This window comes from Rhinopithecus roxellana, chromosome 17, assembly GCF_007565055.1.
Source record: "Rhinopithecus roxellana isolate Shanxi Qingling chromosome 17, ASM756505v1, whole genome shotgun sequence".
NCBI classification, from domain to species: Eukaryota; Metazoa; Chordata; class Mammalia; order Primates; family Cercopithecidae; genus Rhinopithecus; species Rhinopithecus roxellana.
The window spans coordinates 57024545-57038990 of record NC_044565.1 but is presented as its reverse complement, the minus strand read 5'-3'; the positions used below and the strand labels follow the sequence as shown (position 1 = coordinate 57038990).

General features: G+C 40.5%; 1 protein-coding gene across 2 annotated transcripts in view; it reads left to right on the top strand.

The window, feature by feature from the left end:
• Positions 1 to 14446, top strand: part of NBAS (NBAS subunit of NRZ tethering complex) — a 459930-nt gene that overhangs the window by 254863 nt on the left and 190621 nt on the right. For both annotated transcript variants that reach the window (XM_030921163.1, XM_010354668.2), the window contains exons 39-40: positions 3764 to 3840; positions 4216 to 4353. In XM_030921163.1, coding sequence (XP_030777023.1) covers positions 3764 to 3840; positions 4216 to 4353 — 215 coding nt within the window. The remainder of the gene's footprint in view (positions 1 to 3763; positions 3841 to 4215; positions 4354 to 14446) is intronic.

The following is a 14446-nucleotide window of genomic DNA, read 5'->3' as shown; positions in this document are numbered from 1 at the left end:
GGTGTCATGTAATACATGATATGTATATAGTACAACCTCCTAAAGTCCAAAACATTCTGAATTCTAGAACTCAATATTACATAGTCAATCAGTTGACCTAAGCTTTGATCCCAGGACTTTCTGGTTCTGACAGTGGTTTCCTTCCTGCTGTATCATTCTGTTTGATTTTGTAGGCAAGAGATTCATTATATATTTATAGATTTTGTTGTAGTTGTTGTTCTAAAACATGCCTGGGATTTTGGTTTTATTTGGATATTGGTCAGACACACAGATATGGAAATGATTGTCACGAAGGAAGAAGTTTATATACACAGATCCCTAAAAATGGAAGGCAGGACACACCCAGGTGGGGAAGCATCCTGGTGGTTTAGAGGCAGAAGGAGCCAGGGGAAAGCATGGGTGAGGGCCTGGGTTTCATGGGAAGTAATAGACGAGGCAGGGTAGGCAAGCTTGGGCAAATTGGAGATTGAATTGTATGGATAATTTGGGTGGGCTCTGGGATGTAGGGGTGGTCTCTGATTGTTTAGTTACCTTGCTGTGGAGTGATTAAAGCAGAGGATTATTGCCTCTTGGAGTAGAAAAGCCAAGATAGGGGAGGTGGTTCAAAGTATGGGCTGTGATTGGTTTGTTTGCATGTCAGATGTGTGCTCACAGGCAAGTTATTTTACTCTGTAGGGACTAGCTAGACCTGGGAGGGGAAGTCTCTCCAGGATTAACAAGGCCCCCACCATGTCAAAGCAGTGTAAAAAAGACGACAACAACAACAACAACAACAACAACAAGATTCATAAATAGTTGTATTTATGAAGTAAAGTCTATGTCCATATTATTCACTTGGAACAAACATCTGTATTTTAGGGTGATGATTTTCACCACTTAGTTAAAACTAACATTGATGACCCTTTAGACAACTTTATGAGTGTGATTTTTGTCGTTACTTTGAGCTCATGAAAATTAACTGTGTATTTTCTTTTTTGCCTGCTGTAAGCCTTATATTCAATTATGTATGTTCAAAAAATGTTAGTGACCATTTTGTGAGTCTGGTCTATGATATAACTATTTCAAAAATAAACCTACTGGAACTTACCTATCTAAATGAAAATTCTCTCCTTCAAAGACATTTCCTGGGGATTATGCATTTATTGCAACGATATAATCATTGCTGTTTTTTGTTGGGTTGTTTTTGTTTTGGGATTTTCCTCGAGCCTGTAGCATATTATTTGGAATATCTTCAGTGGTCACATATTTTTATCCCTTGAGGGTGCTTTGTGTTTTGGAAATGAGCAAATGGATATTAAATGAAGGGAAAGATTGAGTTGATGTTATGATAAAAAGTTAGATGTGACTGGAAGACTGTAATAGGACTTCATCTCCTAGGTGGGCCTGAGATTGGTTCCAACTACAACTCCAAGAAAGAAGGTCTCCAACCTGGAGAAACAACCACACACCTGAAATAAGGGCTCCTGAGGGCTCCTTTGAAGAGACAGTGCTAAGCTTCATGAGTGGGTTCAGATATGCTTGTTTGAAAATTGGCCTCTTTTGTGTCTAAAGAAGGGAGTATCTGAAGAAAATTAAAATGGAGTGGGAAAAAAACTAGGTGAGGTTGCAATTGAAGTCCACCTTTTAAATGACTATAAGAAATAAAATTAACAGAGAAGAATTATTAGTTTATAAAATAGAATTATTTTTCTCTCAAAATAAGGATCCTGAAGGACTGTTAGGCAGCTATCAAATAATAGAATATATAAGGTAGCAATTAAGTCAAGTAGGCAGTCGTGTGTGTGTATGTGTGTGTGTGTGTGTATGTGTGTGTGTGTGTGTGTTGTGTATTTGTGTAGTATGTTATTTCTAGGATCTAAGTAAATCCTTCTCAATTAGTTTAGAACTTTCAGCAGTTTCTACATGCTTTCTCTTTCTAGTATCAAAAATTTATAGCTTAACACCTTCATTCTTCATTTGTTAGTCTTTTGGGGTGTATTTACCAATTTTCCTCCTCCTCTTCCTCTTCCTCCTCCTCTTCCTCCCCCTCCCCCTCCCCCTCCCCTTCCCCCTCCCCTTCCCCCTCCCCCTCTTCTTTTTTCTTCTTCTTTTTTCTCCTTCTCCTCTTAATCCTCCTGCCTCCCACCCCGCCCCTCCTCCTCCTCCTCCTCTTTCTTTTTCTTCTTCTTTCTTCTTCTCTCTTCTCTCTTCTGTCTTCTCCTTCTCCTTCTCCTTCTCCTTCTCCTTCTCCTTCTCCTTCTTCTTTCTTTCTTTTTTAGACAGAGTCTTGTTCTGTCATCCAGGCAGTGCGGTGCACAATCATAGCTCGCTGCAGCATCAACCTCCTGGGCTCAAGTGATCCTCCCACCTCAGCCTCCTGAGTAGCTGGGACTATAGGCATATCCCACCATTGCCCAGCTATTTTTTTTTTATTTTTTGTAGAGATGGGGTCTCACGGTGTTGTCCAGGCTGTTTTCAAACTCCTGGACTCAACCGATCTTCCCACTTTGGTCTCCTAAAGTGTTGGGATTACAGGCACGAACCCCCATGCCCAGCTGTGTTTTCTTTGATATTATAATAGGTTGTACAAAATTTGGTTTGGGCCCTTTGAATAGTATTTTGAATTATTTCTTTAGAGTCTTTTTATTCTTGAAAAGATTCTAATTCATAAGGCAGTGTCTGGTTCAAAGAAGGTTCTTGCTGATATTGAGTGAAGGAATACATTTGGAAGTAGACCTTGAAGTAAATAGCTTTTGATTACAAAATATCTCTAAAGCTGTATGATTCCTTGCAGGGGCTGAGGCTGACTGGTGGTCCATTTGGTTCATAAGGTTTGGATAACATGTAGGAAATGAATATTTGGAGAACTGATGTTCCCTTTGTAGATATACAGTGGGGAAGACATAGCAGATTTTCTTTGTGAATCACCCACAGGAAATTTTGAGTTCTAGGTCAGCCTCCGACACTTGAGGCATTTGTAGGTTCCTCCTCACCCTCCCACCATGATTGGCATTAGTGCCAATCATGAGAGTGTTTTTTAAAAATAAAGAATTCATATGGTGATTACATATGACTACCTAGTATTTGCTACTGAGATCCTAAATGAATAGGATACATCCTTACTGAAACAAACTGTGTACAAACACAGACCGTACTGGCAATGCATGCTCTTACGTTAAAGCTATGACATTGGCAAGTTGTGGTTTGTGTAAAAAATTATGTGAAAAAGAAAAGTTTTTAATGACTGGGATATTTTAAGATATACAAGCAAAACAAAAGACTGATTTTCTTTTTGTGGAGCATCATGAAGAGGGGTATTTTGGAAGGAACAAAATCATATTATCGTCATTGTAGTAATCAAAAGATTTACCCTAAATTTGCACTCCTGACGCTATTTTATTGCTCTGATCTTTAGTACTCCTATTATCACCCTCCGTATTAGCTAACGTTGATACACAATTTTGTAGCATGGTCTGCATCTTTAAAACCGAAAGACCCAGCTCTAGGAAACCAGCCTCTCTCATGTCTTTGCACTTAGCCTTTGCAGCTGCCCTGACAGAATTTCCTCATGTATAAATAACCAACAGTATGCTTTTTCTGAATTAAGGCAAGGTTACTATTTAACACGGTTCCATGTGATCTGTGTTTAGATGATGCTGAACAGACTTTCATAAAAGGTCTCTGCCACAAACTATTTGTTGAAATCTTATAGGGCTGAAACCATGGCACTTAATGACTATCATATGCAACCTCAGTAAAATAATGTTTCTTTTTCTGCATTCAGTTCTCTTGCAACTGGCAAGTGAAGCCTTGCCAAATGACATGACCTTGGCTCTTGCTTATCTTCTTGCCTTACCACAGGTAAGTTTGCCTTACCAATGAAGAACTTAAAAATGATAAATGAAAAATGTATACTGTGAATTTTTATCGGTAAAATTATTTATTGCATGTCGTCTCCTCCTCTTAGTTCTTAGGTAATAAAGGATCCTGGTCAGTATCTAGAGAGTCAGTTCTACAGTTAGCTTAAATGTCGATCTTTACATCCACTTTTATTGCATAGGATCTGCTTTGTAGTGCCTTATGATTTTTAATGTAGTTATTATTGATCTTGAGCTTGAGTTGATATAATGGGAACTTTGGATGAAAAATCTGCAGGAATGACTAGAAATGTAATGGTTTATAATGATCTTCTTAATTTCCTTTCAGCTGAGTTAATTCTAACATGTTCCCTCCTAGGTGTTAGATGCTAACCGGTGCTTTGAAAAGCAGTCCCCCTCTGCATTATCTCTCCAACTGGCAGCGTATTACTATAGCCTCCAGATCTATGCCCGATTGGCTCCATGTTTCAGGGACAAGTGCCATCCTCTTTACAGAGTGAGTCTTCATGATTTCCATCTTATTAATGAGCAGAGTTAAGCCTTTTCTAAAATGCTCAAAACACGTGTTTAATTTTTGGAGGAACTGATCATGTTTGTATCGAGAATGTATTCCAAGTGGCAGGCAGCCCTCGGCTTTTCTGTATTCAACCAAGTTGCTTTTCCAGGCATCAGGAAGTGGAGTTTAATATTTATTGTGAATATTGATTCCTCCCTCTAACTCTTCTTTCATTTACTTAATTTTACTAAGTTCTTAGTTAGGAATGGCTAAAGCAGTAGGAAAGGCAAAACGGACAACTGTTGGTTTAATTGACTTTCTAAAAGGAAGATGGCTGTGCCTAACTTAGGAAAGTAGGCAACATAATTCTTTGAGCAATACTGCACTCTATTTTTTTAAGCCAGAGGTATGAGAGTAGTCAGTTGTACAGACAGAATGTTGAAACATATTATTCCTACTTGCCATAAGCCTCAGACAGCTTTTATGTAACTTTGTTGTTAATTTCCAAGTGAAAGCAGGTAAACATGGCCTCACGTTACATGTGTCTTCTTTTGTGGAGACAAAAGTATTGCAGATGCCACTGGAAAATCCTTCCAAGTACTTGTATAGACAGACCAGTTTTAATTATCAGCATTGTGAAATTATCTAATTTTTGTATTGGATCATTTTAAGAGTAGATAATTAAATTGATTAGACTTTATAATCCACTGTGTGCATAAATCCAAGGTTCAGATTTTATCGAGGCAAGAGTCCTCCTTTCCCAACCCCAAACAAATTCTAATACAACTTATATTTTTCCTGTTTTGCCTGATAGTAAATTACTTTATACCAAAATGAAAAGTCCCAAAGCATGTACTATTTTTGACTGGGTAAGTTAGGAGAAAATCGTTCAATTCTATCCCACCTTTCGTATCTCGCCGTCACTCTTTCCAAACTCAGATAGTGCAGTCACTCTATAAGAAAGTCTGTTTAGCCAGGTGTGGTGGCTCATGCCTGTAATCCTGGCACTTTAGGAGGCTGAAGCAGGCAGATCATGAGGTCAGGAAATCAAGACCATCCTGGCTAACACGGTGAAAACCCGTTTCTTCTAAAAATACAAAAAAATTAGCCAGGCGTGGTGCGGGCGCCTGTAGTCCCAGCTGCTCGGGAGGCAGGAAAATAGCATGAACCCAGGAGGCAGAGCTCGCAGTGAGCCGAGATTGTGCCACTGTACTCCAGCCTGGGCAACAGAGTGAGACTCTGCCTCAAAAAAAAAAAAAAAAAAAAAAAAAAAAAAAAAAAAAAAGTCTATTTAAGATTTCCACAGTTAAAACTGGCAAAGAAATAAAGCAGAATACTAAAAGATAAGGGTTAAAGTAAAGATGTGTTTAGCTTGGTTTCTGTGTTCTTATAGTTCTTCCACATTGTAGAAAGCTTACTCTATTTCCAGGTCTTACGTTTTATGTAAGGAAATAATTTCATGTGTCTGTCAAAGTTCTAGCTGCCTCAACCTTCCAAATCATATCTAAGAACTAGAAGGATGTGAAAACCTTCTGTTTGTGGTGATAGATAGGCTTTCATCCATCAGTGTTTATTTACAACAAGACACGTGGAAAGGCCATCCATAACAGGTGACTCTCCCCGGACACCATCACTATTGGGTGTGTATTGGTTATGGGCATAGTTTTATTCTCATGTCAGCATTTGGACAAGAAACAGGAATGCTTTATTCTTTTAACCAGCTCACCTAAGGTGTTACTTTGTTTTGGGAATCGTGGTTTTTTTTTTGTTGTTCTTTGGTAGCTACTGCTGCTTTATACAGATGCTTATTTTATGTAACTTTACTCTAGTAATTTTGTTTTTTTTTTTTTACATCTCAGGTATGGTTTTATGTGAAATAAGAAACATGCATTAATATGTGTTATAAATTAAGGGACTGAAGTGATTAAGTGGAAATTTGGCAAATTTGTTTTATTCTTATCTTTTCATTAGCGCTATGTGCGTACACAAGTACTAAATAATTTCCTCTAAAACTCTAAGTACGTTGAAACACAGTGAAGCTTTACTTCGACCAAATGCATATGGTAAACTTGAATTTTTTCCCCCTAAAAGTCAGTTGAGTTATCAAATATATTTGACTGAGGTCTCTAAGTGGATGTCATTGAACTGGGATGCCGGTGCTGAAATTAGATCTCACTCTTCCATTCCAACTATATCATTTATATTAAGGTCCTACTGTTTGCCTACCCCATGCTGTACCTTTCCTGATTATGTAAGATTGGAAGGCCACTATATTTGTCCATTTTCATACTGCTATAAAGAACTTCCCAGGCCAGGCACAGTGGCTTATTCCTGTAATCACAGCACTTCGGGAGGCCGAGGCAGGTTGATCACTTGAGGTCAGGAGTTCGAGACCAGCCTGGCCAACATGGTGAAACCTCGTCTCTACTAAAAATACAAAAATTAGCTGGGCATGGTGGTGGGCACCTGTAATCCCAACTAAGGGGGAGGCTGAGGCAGGAGAATCGCTTGAATCTGGGAGGCAGAGGTTGCAGTGAGCCAAGGTTGCGCCATTGCATTCTAGCCTGGGTGACAAGACTGGAATTCCATCTCAAAAATAAATAAATAAATAAATAAAAAGAAAATAAACAAATAAAATTCACTCGAGGCTGAGTAATTTATAAAGGAAAGAGATTTAATTGACTCACAGTTCAGCGTGGCTGGGGAGGCCTCAGGAAACTTACAGTCATGGAGGAAGGTGAGGGGGAATCAAGGCACCTTCTTCACAAAATGGCAGGAAAGAGAAATGCCAAGCAAAGGGGGAAGAGCCCCTTATAAAACCATCAGATCTCATGAGAGCAGCTTGGGGTAAACCACCCTCATGATCCAGTTACCTCCACCTGGCCTCTCCCTTGACACATGGGGATTATGGGGGTTATAATTCAAGATGAAATTTGGGTGGAGACACAAAGCCTAACCATATCATTCTGCCTCTGGCCTCTCCCAAATCTCATGTCCCTTTCACATTTCAAGACCAGTCATGCCTTCCCAACAGTTCCCCAGAATCTTAATTCATTCCAGCATTAACCCAAAAGTCCAAGTCCAAAGGCTTATCTGAGACCAGGCAAGTCCCTTCTGCCTATGAGCCTGTAAAATCAAAAGCAAGTTAGTTACTTCCTAGAAGTAACTATGCTCTGCTTCCCTTTTAAACATGAGTTCCAATTCCAAACCATCTCTTTTTGTGAATGCATAAAACTGATTGCTTTTAAGAGCATCCAAGTCACCTTTTGAATGATTTGCTTCTTAGAAATTTCTTCCACCAGATACCCTAAATCATCTCTCTCAAGCAAAGTTCTACAGGTCTCTAGGGCAGGGGCAAAATGCCACCGGTCTCTTTGCTAAAGAATAGCAAGAGTCACCTTTGTCCCCAGCAAGTTCCTAATCTCCATCTGAGACTACGTCAACCTGGACTTCATTGTCCATATCGCTGTCAGCATTTTGGTCAATGTCATTCAACAAGTCTCTAGGAACTTCTAAACCCTTCCGCATCTTTCTGTCTTCTTCTGAGCCCTCCAAACTGTTCCAATCTCTGCCTGTTGCCTAGTTCCAAAGTTGCTTTCACATTTTGGGTATCTTTATAGCAGCACCCTGCTTTCTGCAGTATTAATTTACTGTTTTAGTCTGTTTCTATACTGCTGTAAAGAACTAACTGAGACTGGAAAGAGTTTTAATTGACTCACAGTTCAGCATGGCTAGGGAGGCCTCAGGAAACTTTCAGTCATGACAGAAGGCAGAAGTGAAGCAAGGCAGTTTCTTCACAAGGCGGCAGGAAGGAGAAGTGCTGAACAAAGCAGTAAAATCCCCTTTATAAAACCATCAGATCTTGTGAGAACTCACCCATTGCCACGAGAACGGCGTGGGGGAAACCGCCCTCATGATTCAATTATCTCCACCTGCTCTTTCCTTTGACACATAGGGATTATGGGGATTATAATTCAAGATGAGAGTTGGGTAGGGACACAAACCTAAGTGTATCAGCCACTCCATCAGTCAGCTGTCAGTCATTAAGCATCCCTCATGTGCCACACCTGCTGCTGAGCCTTGGGGTTGGAAGATGACTGTGGCATGGTGCCGGACCTCAAGACCTTGCCGCTTGCTCTAAATCCATATGAGACAGTTAAGTAAATGTGGATTAGATTGGCAGCAAACTAGAGAACTGAAGATGGATGTGGGATAGACAACAAGTTACAGCTTTTAAGAAAGCCGAAAAACTGGCTGCACAGCCACATTTTGGGCTATAATCTTCAGTTTCATTTCTTTCATTAAAGTAGTTTTCTTGGATGAAAGTTGTAGTACAACTTATATTTTTCTTGTTTTCCCTGATAGTAAATTACTTTATACCAAAATAAAAAGAAAAGGTCCTAATGCATGTATTGTTTGTGACACAGATGAGTTAGGAGAACACCGTTTCATTCCATCCCACCTTTCGTATCTGGCCACTACTCTTTCCAAATCCACATACTGCAGTCACTCTGCAGGAAACAACTAAAGCTTGCCAAGAAATAAAGCAAAATACTGAAGGATAAGGGTTCAAAGTGAAGGTGTGTTTATCTTGGTTTCTGCTTCTGTGTTCCTACAGTTCTTTCCACTTGGTGGAAAGTGTTTTATTTCCAGGTCTTATATTTTGTGTACCTTTTATCAATTCAGCGTTAGAGTACCTACTCTAAAGGACATAGAGCTTGGCATTGTAGTATAAAGAATACGTCTGGGTTTTTATTCCTTTCTGCCTCTTACCCCAATTTCTGTTTCTTCCATCCAGCTTCTATCAACCCACCATCTCTGCCCATTAACTCTCGTTCTTATTTCTATCACCATTTTTCTATTGTATTAGTCAGGGTTCTCTAGACTAGAGCGGCAGAAGGAATAGGATATAGCTATGTATGAAGGAGAGTTTATTAAGCAGTATTGACTCACACCACCCACAATGATGAATTCCCACAATAGGCAGTCTGCAAGCTGAGGAGCAAGGAAGCCAGTCCGAGTCCCAAAACCTTGAAAGAAGGCAATCCGACAGTACAGTCTTCAGTCTGCGGCTGAAAGCCCAAGAACCACTAGCAAACCAGTGATGTAAGTCCAAGAGTCCAAAAGCTGAAGACCTTGGAGCCTCATGTTCAAGCGCAGGAAGCATCCAGCACAGGACAAAGATGAAGGCTGGAATACTTGGCCAGTTGGCTTCTTCCACCTTCTTCTGCCTGCTTTATTCTAGGCACACTGGCAGCTGATTAGACAGTGCTCACCCACACTGAGGGTGGGTCTGCCTCTCCCAGTCCGGTGATTCAAATGTTAATCTCCTTTGGCAACACCCTCACAGACAAAATCAGCAACAATACTTTGCATTCCTCAATCCAATCAAGTTGACACTTGATATTAACCATCACGTCTATCAAATTGTCTTTTCCTTTTAAAGTGTTCCTTGGAGCTGTCCTGCCCTCATGCTAGCTCTTGGCCTCTAATTCCTGGTTGTCACACTACCCACCCACCCTGTGGCATAGTTCCAGCTACCCACCACCATTCCCTTTCTGGGTGCAACAACATAGGGTAGCCGCTGTTCAGAGTCATTGCTTGAGGAAGCAGCATTAATCCTGTGGGAACAGAAGCCAGTAAAGTCCACGGGGCCCAGTGATGATGCCTGAACACCTGATTTCTAACCTTTCAGCTGGTCCAGACAGAAAGAGGTGCCCTCTGGTAGCCTGAGATAGCACATGGGCATGAGTCAGCTAGTTCTCCAGGGGCTTCTTGGCAATCTCTGGAAAGCATCCGATTGTTGGTCTAAAAGGAAAAATGAAGAATTAGAGAGAATCCAGGATGTTTTTCCCATCAAGATGCAAAGGCTTTCTGAATGTCTTCTAGACAGACGGATGTGTCACCAGTGAGTGGGTGAGAGTTACCACCTTTCCATTTGTTTCCATCTCTCCACCTCATGTCCTCGCCTTAATTCAGTCTTCCATAGTTCTTCACCTACACGTCCTGCGACAGCCTCATGAACATCACCTTGTCTTCATGTTTTTACTTTTATATTTTCCCCTGAACAACTGCCCGAGTAGTCATTCTAAAATGGAGGTGTAGACATCCTCCTCTCCACCCAAAATCCTTCAGGATCTCCCATTGCCCCAGCATGTTCTGCACATCCCACAATCGGCCTCTGTTTTTCCAACTTCATCCTTCTGTGCTGCAGCCATACCAAAAACTCTGCCTTTAATGCTTTTTGCCACCATTTCTTTGCTTAGCTACTTGGTTCGGGTGTCACCTCTCTCAGGAACCTTTCTCTAGTCCTCCAAGCTGGGTTGGGTCCTCCCCTGTGTGCTTTTGTATTCCCCTGTACTTACCACTGTCAGAGCACATGCGTTCTATTGTTTTGAACGTAAATACTTTTCATCTTACTGGAAGAAGGTGGGATAAGCTGCCTTGCTGAGCCTTCTGGCTTTCATCTTTCTCCTGTGCTGGATGTGTTCTGTTCTTGGACATCAGATCTGGCGCTGTCTCCAGGAATTGAATTGGAGGACACCCAGTTCCTGTCTGTTCCCAAACTGATTGCTCACTTGGTGGGGAGAGACTCTCCCCACTTCTGGTCACAGACATCTTCTGCATTGATGATCGTTGTGGTGTGAGAGCAGAGGAGAACCCGGTGTGGGAGTTTTGTAAACAGCCGTCCTAAAGTACCTTTCACGTTCATTCTGCTGTTTGATCCTTTGAGCAACCTCATTTTGCAGAAAAGGAATCTTCTTTATAGAAGATACAACTCAGAAGTGTGGTTACTTCCTCAGGGTTACTCTGGTAGAAAGTGATATCCTGTCATTTAAAGCCCCGGATGCCAAGCTTTACCTGCTTTTTACTTGGACAGCGGCCGCTCAAGCTTTGTTTCCAAAGAAGCAGTGTCACTGTTTTTCAGACGTGAGTGATCTTGGCGGCACACAAACCTAACGGGTAATTCCCAGCAGGATATTTTCCTGTGCCCCTCCATGTCTACCAGGTAACATCCTGCATGTAACAGATAAGACCCTCAGTGAACTGGCTGGCTCTTCCTTACCCCTCTAGCCATGTTTCCTGACACTGCTTCTTTTGAAGTTTATGTTCTGGCTGCTCAGAACTTAGCTTTCTCTGAATTTAACATCCTTTATTGTGCCTCTGTGTGCATGCGGATCGAGTTCCCCATCTGAAATACTTCTTCCTTCTCCCCTCTGTGGGCAGGCAAGTCTGAGCTCAGAGGCACCTCCTCTGAAACTTACTTGGCCTCCTTCCATCTCTCTCTGTTCCTTGTGTGTGCACCCATGGAAGCAGTTCTTTTTAGGATGACAGTCGATACACATCTCTCTCCGCTCAGTGTGGCAACCTTATTTGAAGACAGGAATTCCCTAGCTCCCTGTATCCCCAGTCCTAGCCCACTGTAGTTATTCAGTGACTGTTGATTGGTATGTAGATGAGTTCAGGAGTCATGTCAAGTGCTGTGTGTCAGAACAGCTTGAGGTTTCAGGTTTGCAGTTGCGAGTTCTGACCCTTATGGATTTGCAGGAAATACCGGTAGACATGATAGTTGGATGTTGGATGTTTTAAGTATATAGGAGTTTTTCATTGACTGCCTAATGGCTCATTATTTGAGTGTTTTCAGCATCTTCCTCTGCATAAAACAGCACTGCTGAGTTTGGAATTAAATATGACAAACTCTAGATGAATCATCTTGGAAATTGAAATCAAAGTGGTTTCAATTTGTTGCCTACACATAATAACACCCAGTGAAGCTTAGCTATCACTCAGTTGTCAGTTCAACTTGTTTCTAATTCCACAGTCTTTTCACATTTTCTCTTCCCACCTCCTGGATATGCGCTGCAGGAATGCTGGCTTAGGTAGATTACTAGCCTTGAATAAAAGTGTTGATAGAATTTGTGGGCTTATTTCCCATGCACAGCCTCTGCATCTTGAAGGGCATCACCGTCCTGAGCCAGCAGAGGCCCCCTGGAGCCCAGCAGCTCTCTCAGATGATCCATGGAGCTGCCTTCCTCACCTGCATTTTTCCTTTTAATTTTATATACTGATGGTTAGCAAAAGGTCAGTCCGAGAGAATTTTCTCTTCTAGCGTTTGTTCTAATTAACTCACTTTTATGTTTAAAAAATAATACACACGTGACCTAAAAACTCAATGTTGAAAATAGTATGTAATAAAAAGTCAGTGTTTCTCATTTGTATCCATCCAGAGATAGTTCATGGCTGTACATACTTATATAACTATATTTTAGACAGATGTAAGTCGGCTGTGCACATTGTTCTGTACTTGATTTTTTTCCCTCATATCTTACCTTTGTAATTATTGTAAATGTATTTTGAAGTCTGATCTTTGCAGCATTCTTTTAAAAAAGTGTTCAGAAGATAAAATCGGTTAAAAATGGAAGCATGTCCTTTAGTTTTATAGACTAGGGAAGCAAACTCAGCAGGGGATGAAATTCAGAACATTATGGTAGACTATTTCTAAAATGCGTTTTTTTAAGCTACTAATTGAAAATACTAAGTAGAAAATTATCTCAAGCAAAATAACAACCCTAAAGGGGAAACACATCACCTGTTTAAAACTTTCCAAATAATATTACCAAGAAAAGTAGAGACTATTAAACCAGAATGGATTTATTACCCCTACTAGTAAGCAGTAGATTAAGTCATTGAGCATGTTGTTGTCATGAATATTTATGCATAGTTTGTTGTTACAGGGATTTGACCATATTCTTTAAAGAAATCATACTTTATTCACCTCCCTGAAGAACTGCATTGCCAAGTTTTGAGGGGAAAATCAAGTAATTTAACTCTTCACAATTTCCTTTTTAAATTATGAATGGCTTTTTATGCTGTTAGTTTTTGCAGCCTGTGATCTTTTGCCATATCACTTTGAATACTGAATATGGAAGATTTTGAAGTGCCCAGAAAGCTCTTCATAAGCTTCTTAGAGACTAAAAGCTTTCATACCCATGCATCATGTCACTGAAGTTAGATGTTGGAAAGAGGGAGAGAAGTTTGAGTTTACTAACCAGAAACCTCCAAGTGATTTTAGGTGTGAAGCTGGATGTAGAACAACTCATGGAGACTTGTTCAGCAGTGTGGGGGAAGTGGGTGGGAAGCCAGGTGGCTTGAGTCACTTTCCAGCTGCAAGACTACAGCTCTGGATGCTTCAACTACAAATGGGAGTGTCTATAAAACAAGAAACAGTGTTCCGCATGCACATCCCTGGCTAGATAGGAGGGTCAAATGAAAGTCATGTGAAAATGCTTTTGAAACTTTAATGTTATCACTCGTGGAGTGAATAAATGTATGTATGAAATGCAGTGTTGGAATGAGTAGGAGATGCTTTGGAATATTTTGGGAAAAGTAGTGATAAGCTCAGGGGAAAAATTTTTACTCAAATTTAATTTGAATATTGGAAATAATCATAACCAGTAACCAGTAAAGTTTCTTGAGGAAGGCATAGAAAGTACCAGTGGCAATGGTCAGAAAATAATTTGCATAGGGAGCTAGAACTTACAAATGCTCATTCATCCAGTCTCATTTCGTCTTTATGGGGATTCAGAAGAAATTGCTTCAATTTTAGAAATGGAAAACTTAAAGCTCACGAGGGAAGAACTGGTAATCCAGATCGTTGATGCCAACTCATGTGTTTTTCCCCCATAACTAATTTTTTCTTGGAAGCTTTTGTGAGAAGTTGTCTCGTCTCATTTTTTATGAGTTATTCTCAGTATCATGCTTTATACAATAAATTGAAGTACTGAAAATCTTTTTGTACACAACAAATATTTGATGAGCTATAAACTCGTATGCGTACAACCTGTTATCAAAAAATCAATAGAATGTCCCTAATCACCACCTTTTTATTTTTTGTATAGATAGGGTCTCACTATGTCACTCAGGCTGGTCCTGAACCCCTGGGCTCAAGCAGTCCTCCCACCTTGGCCTCCCAAAGTGCTGGGATTACAGGCACAAGCATCCGTGCCCAGCCTCACCACCTTATTAAGACAGAATTTTAAAAGGAGGTGTATTTATATCAGGGAGTTTAACAGAAAATATTATTGTTGCTTAT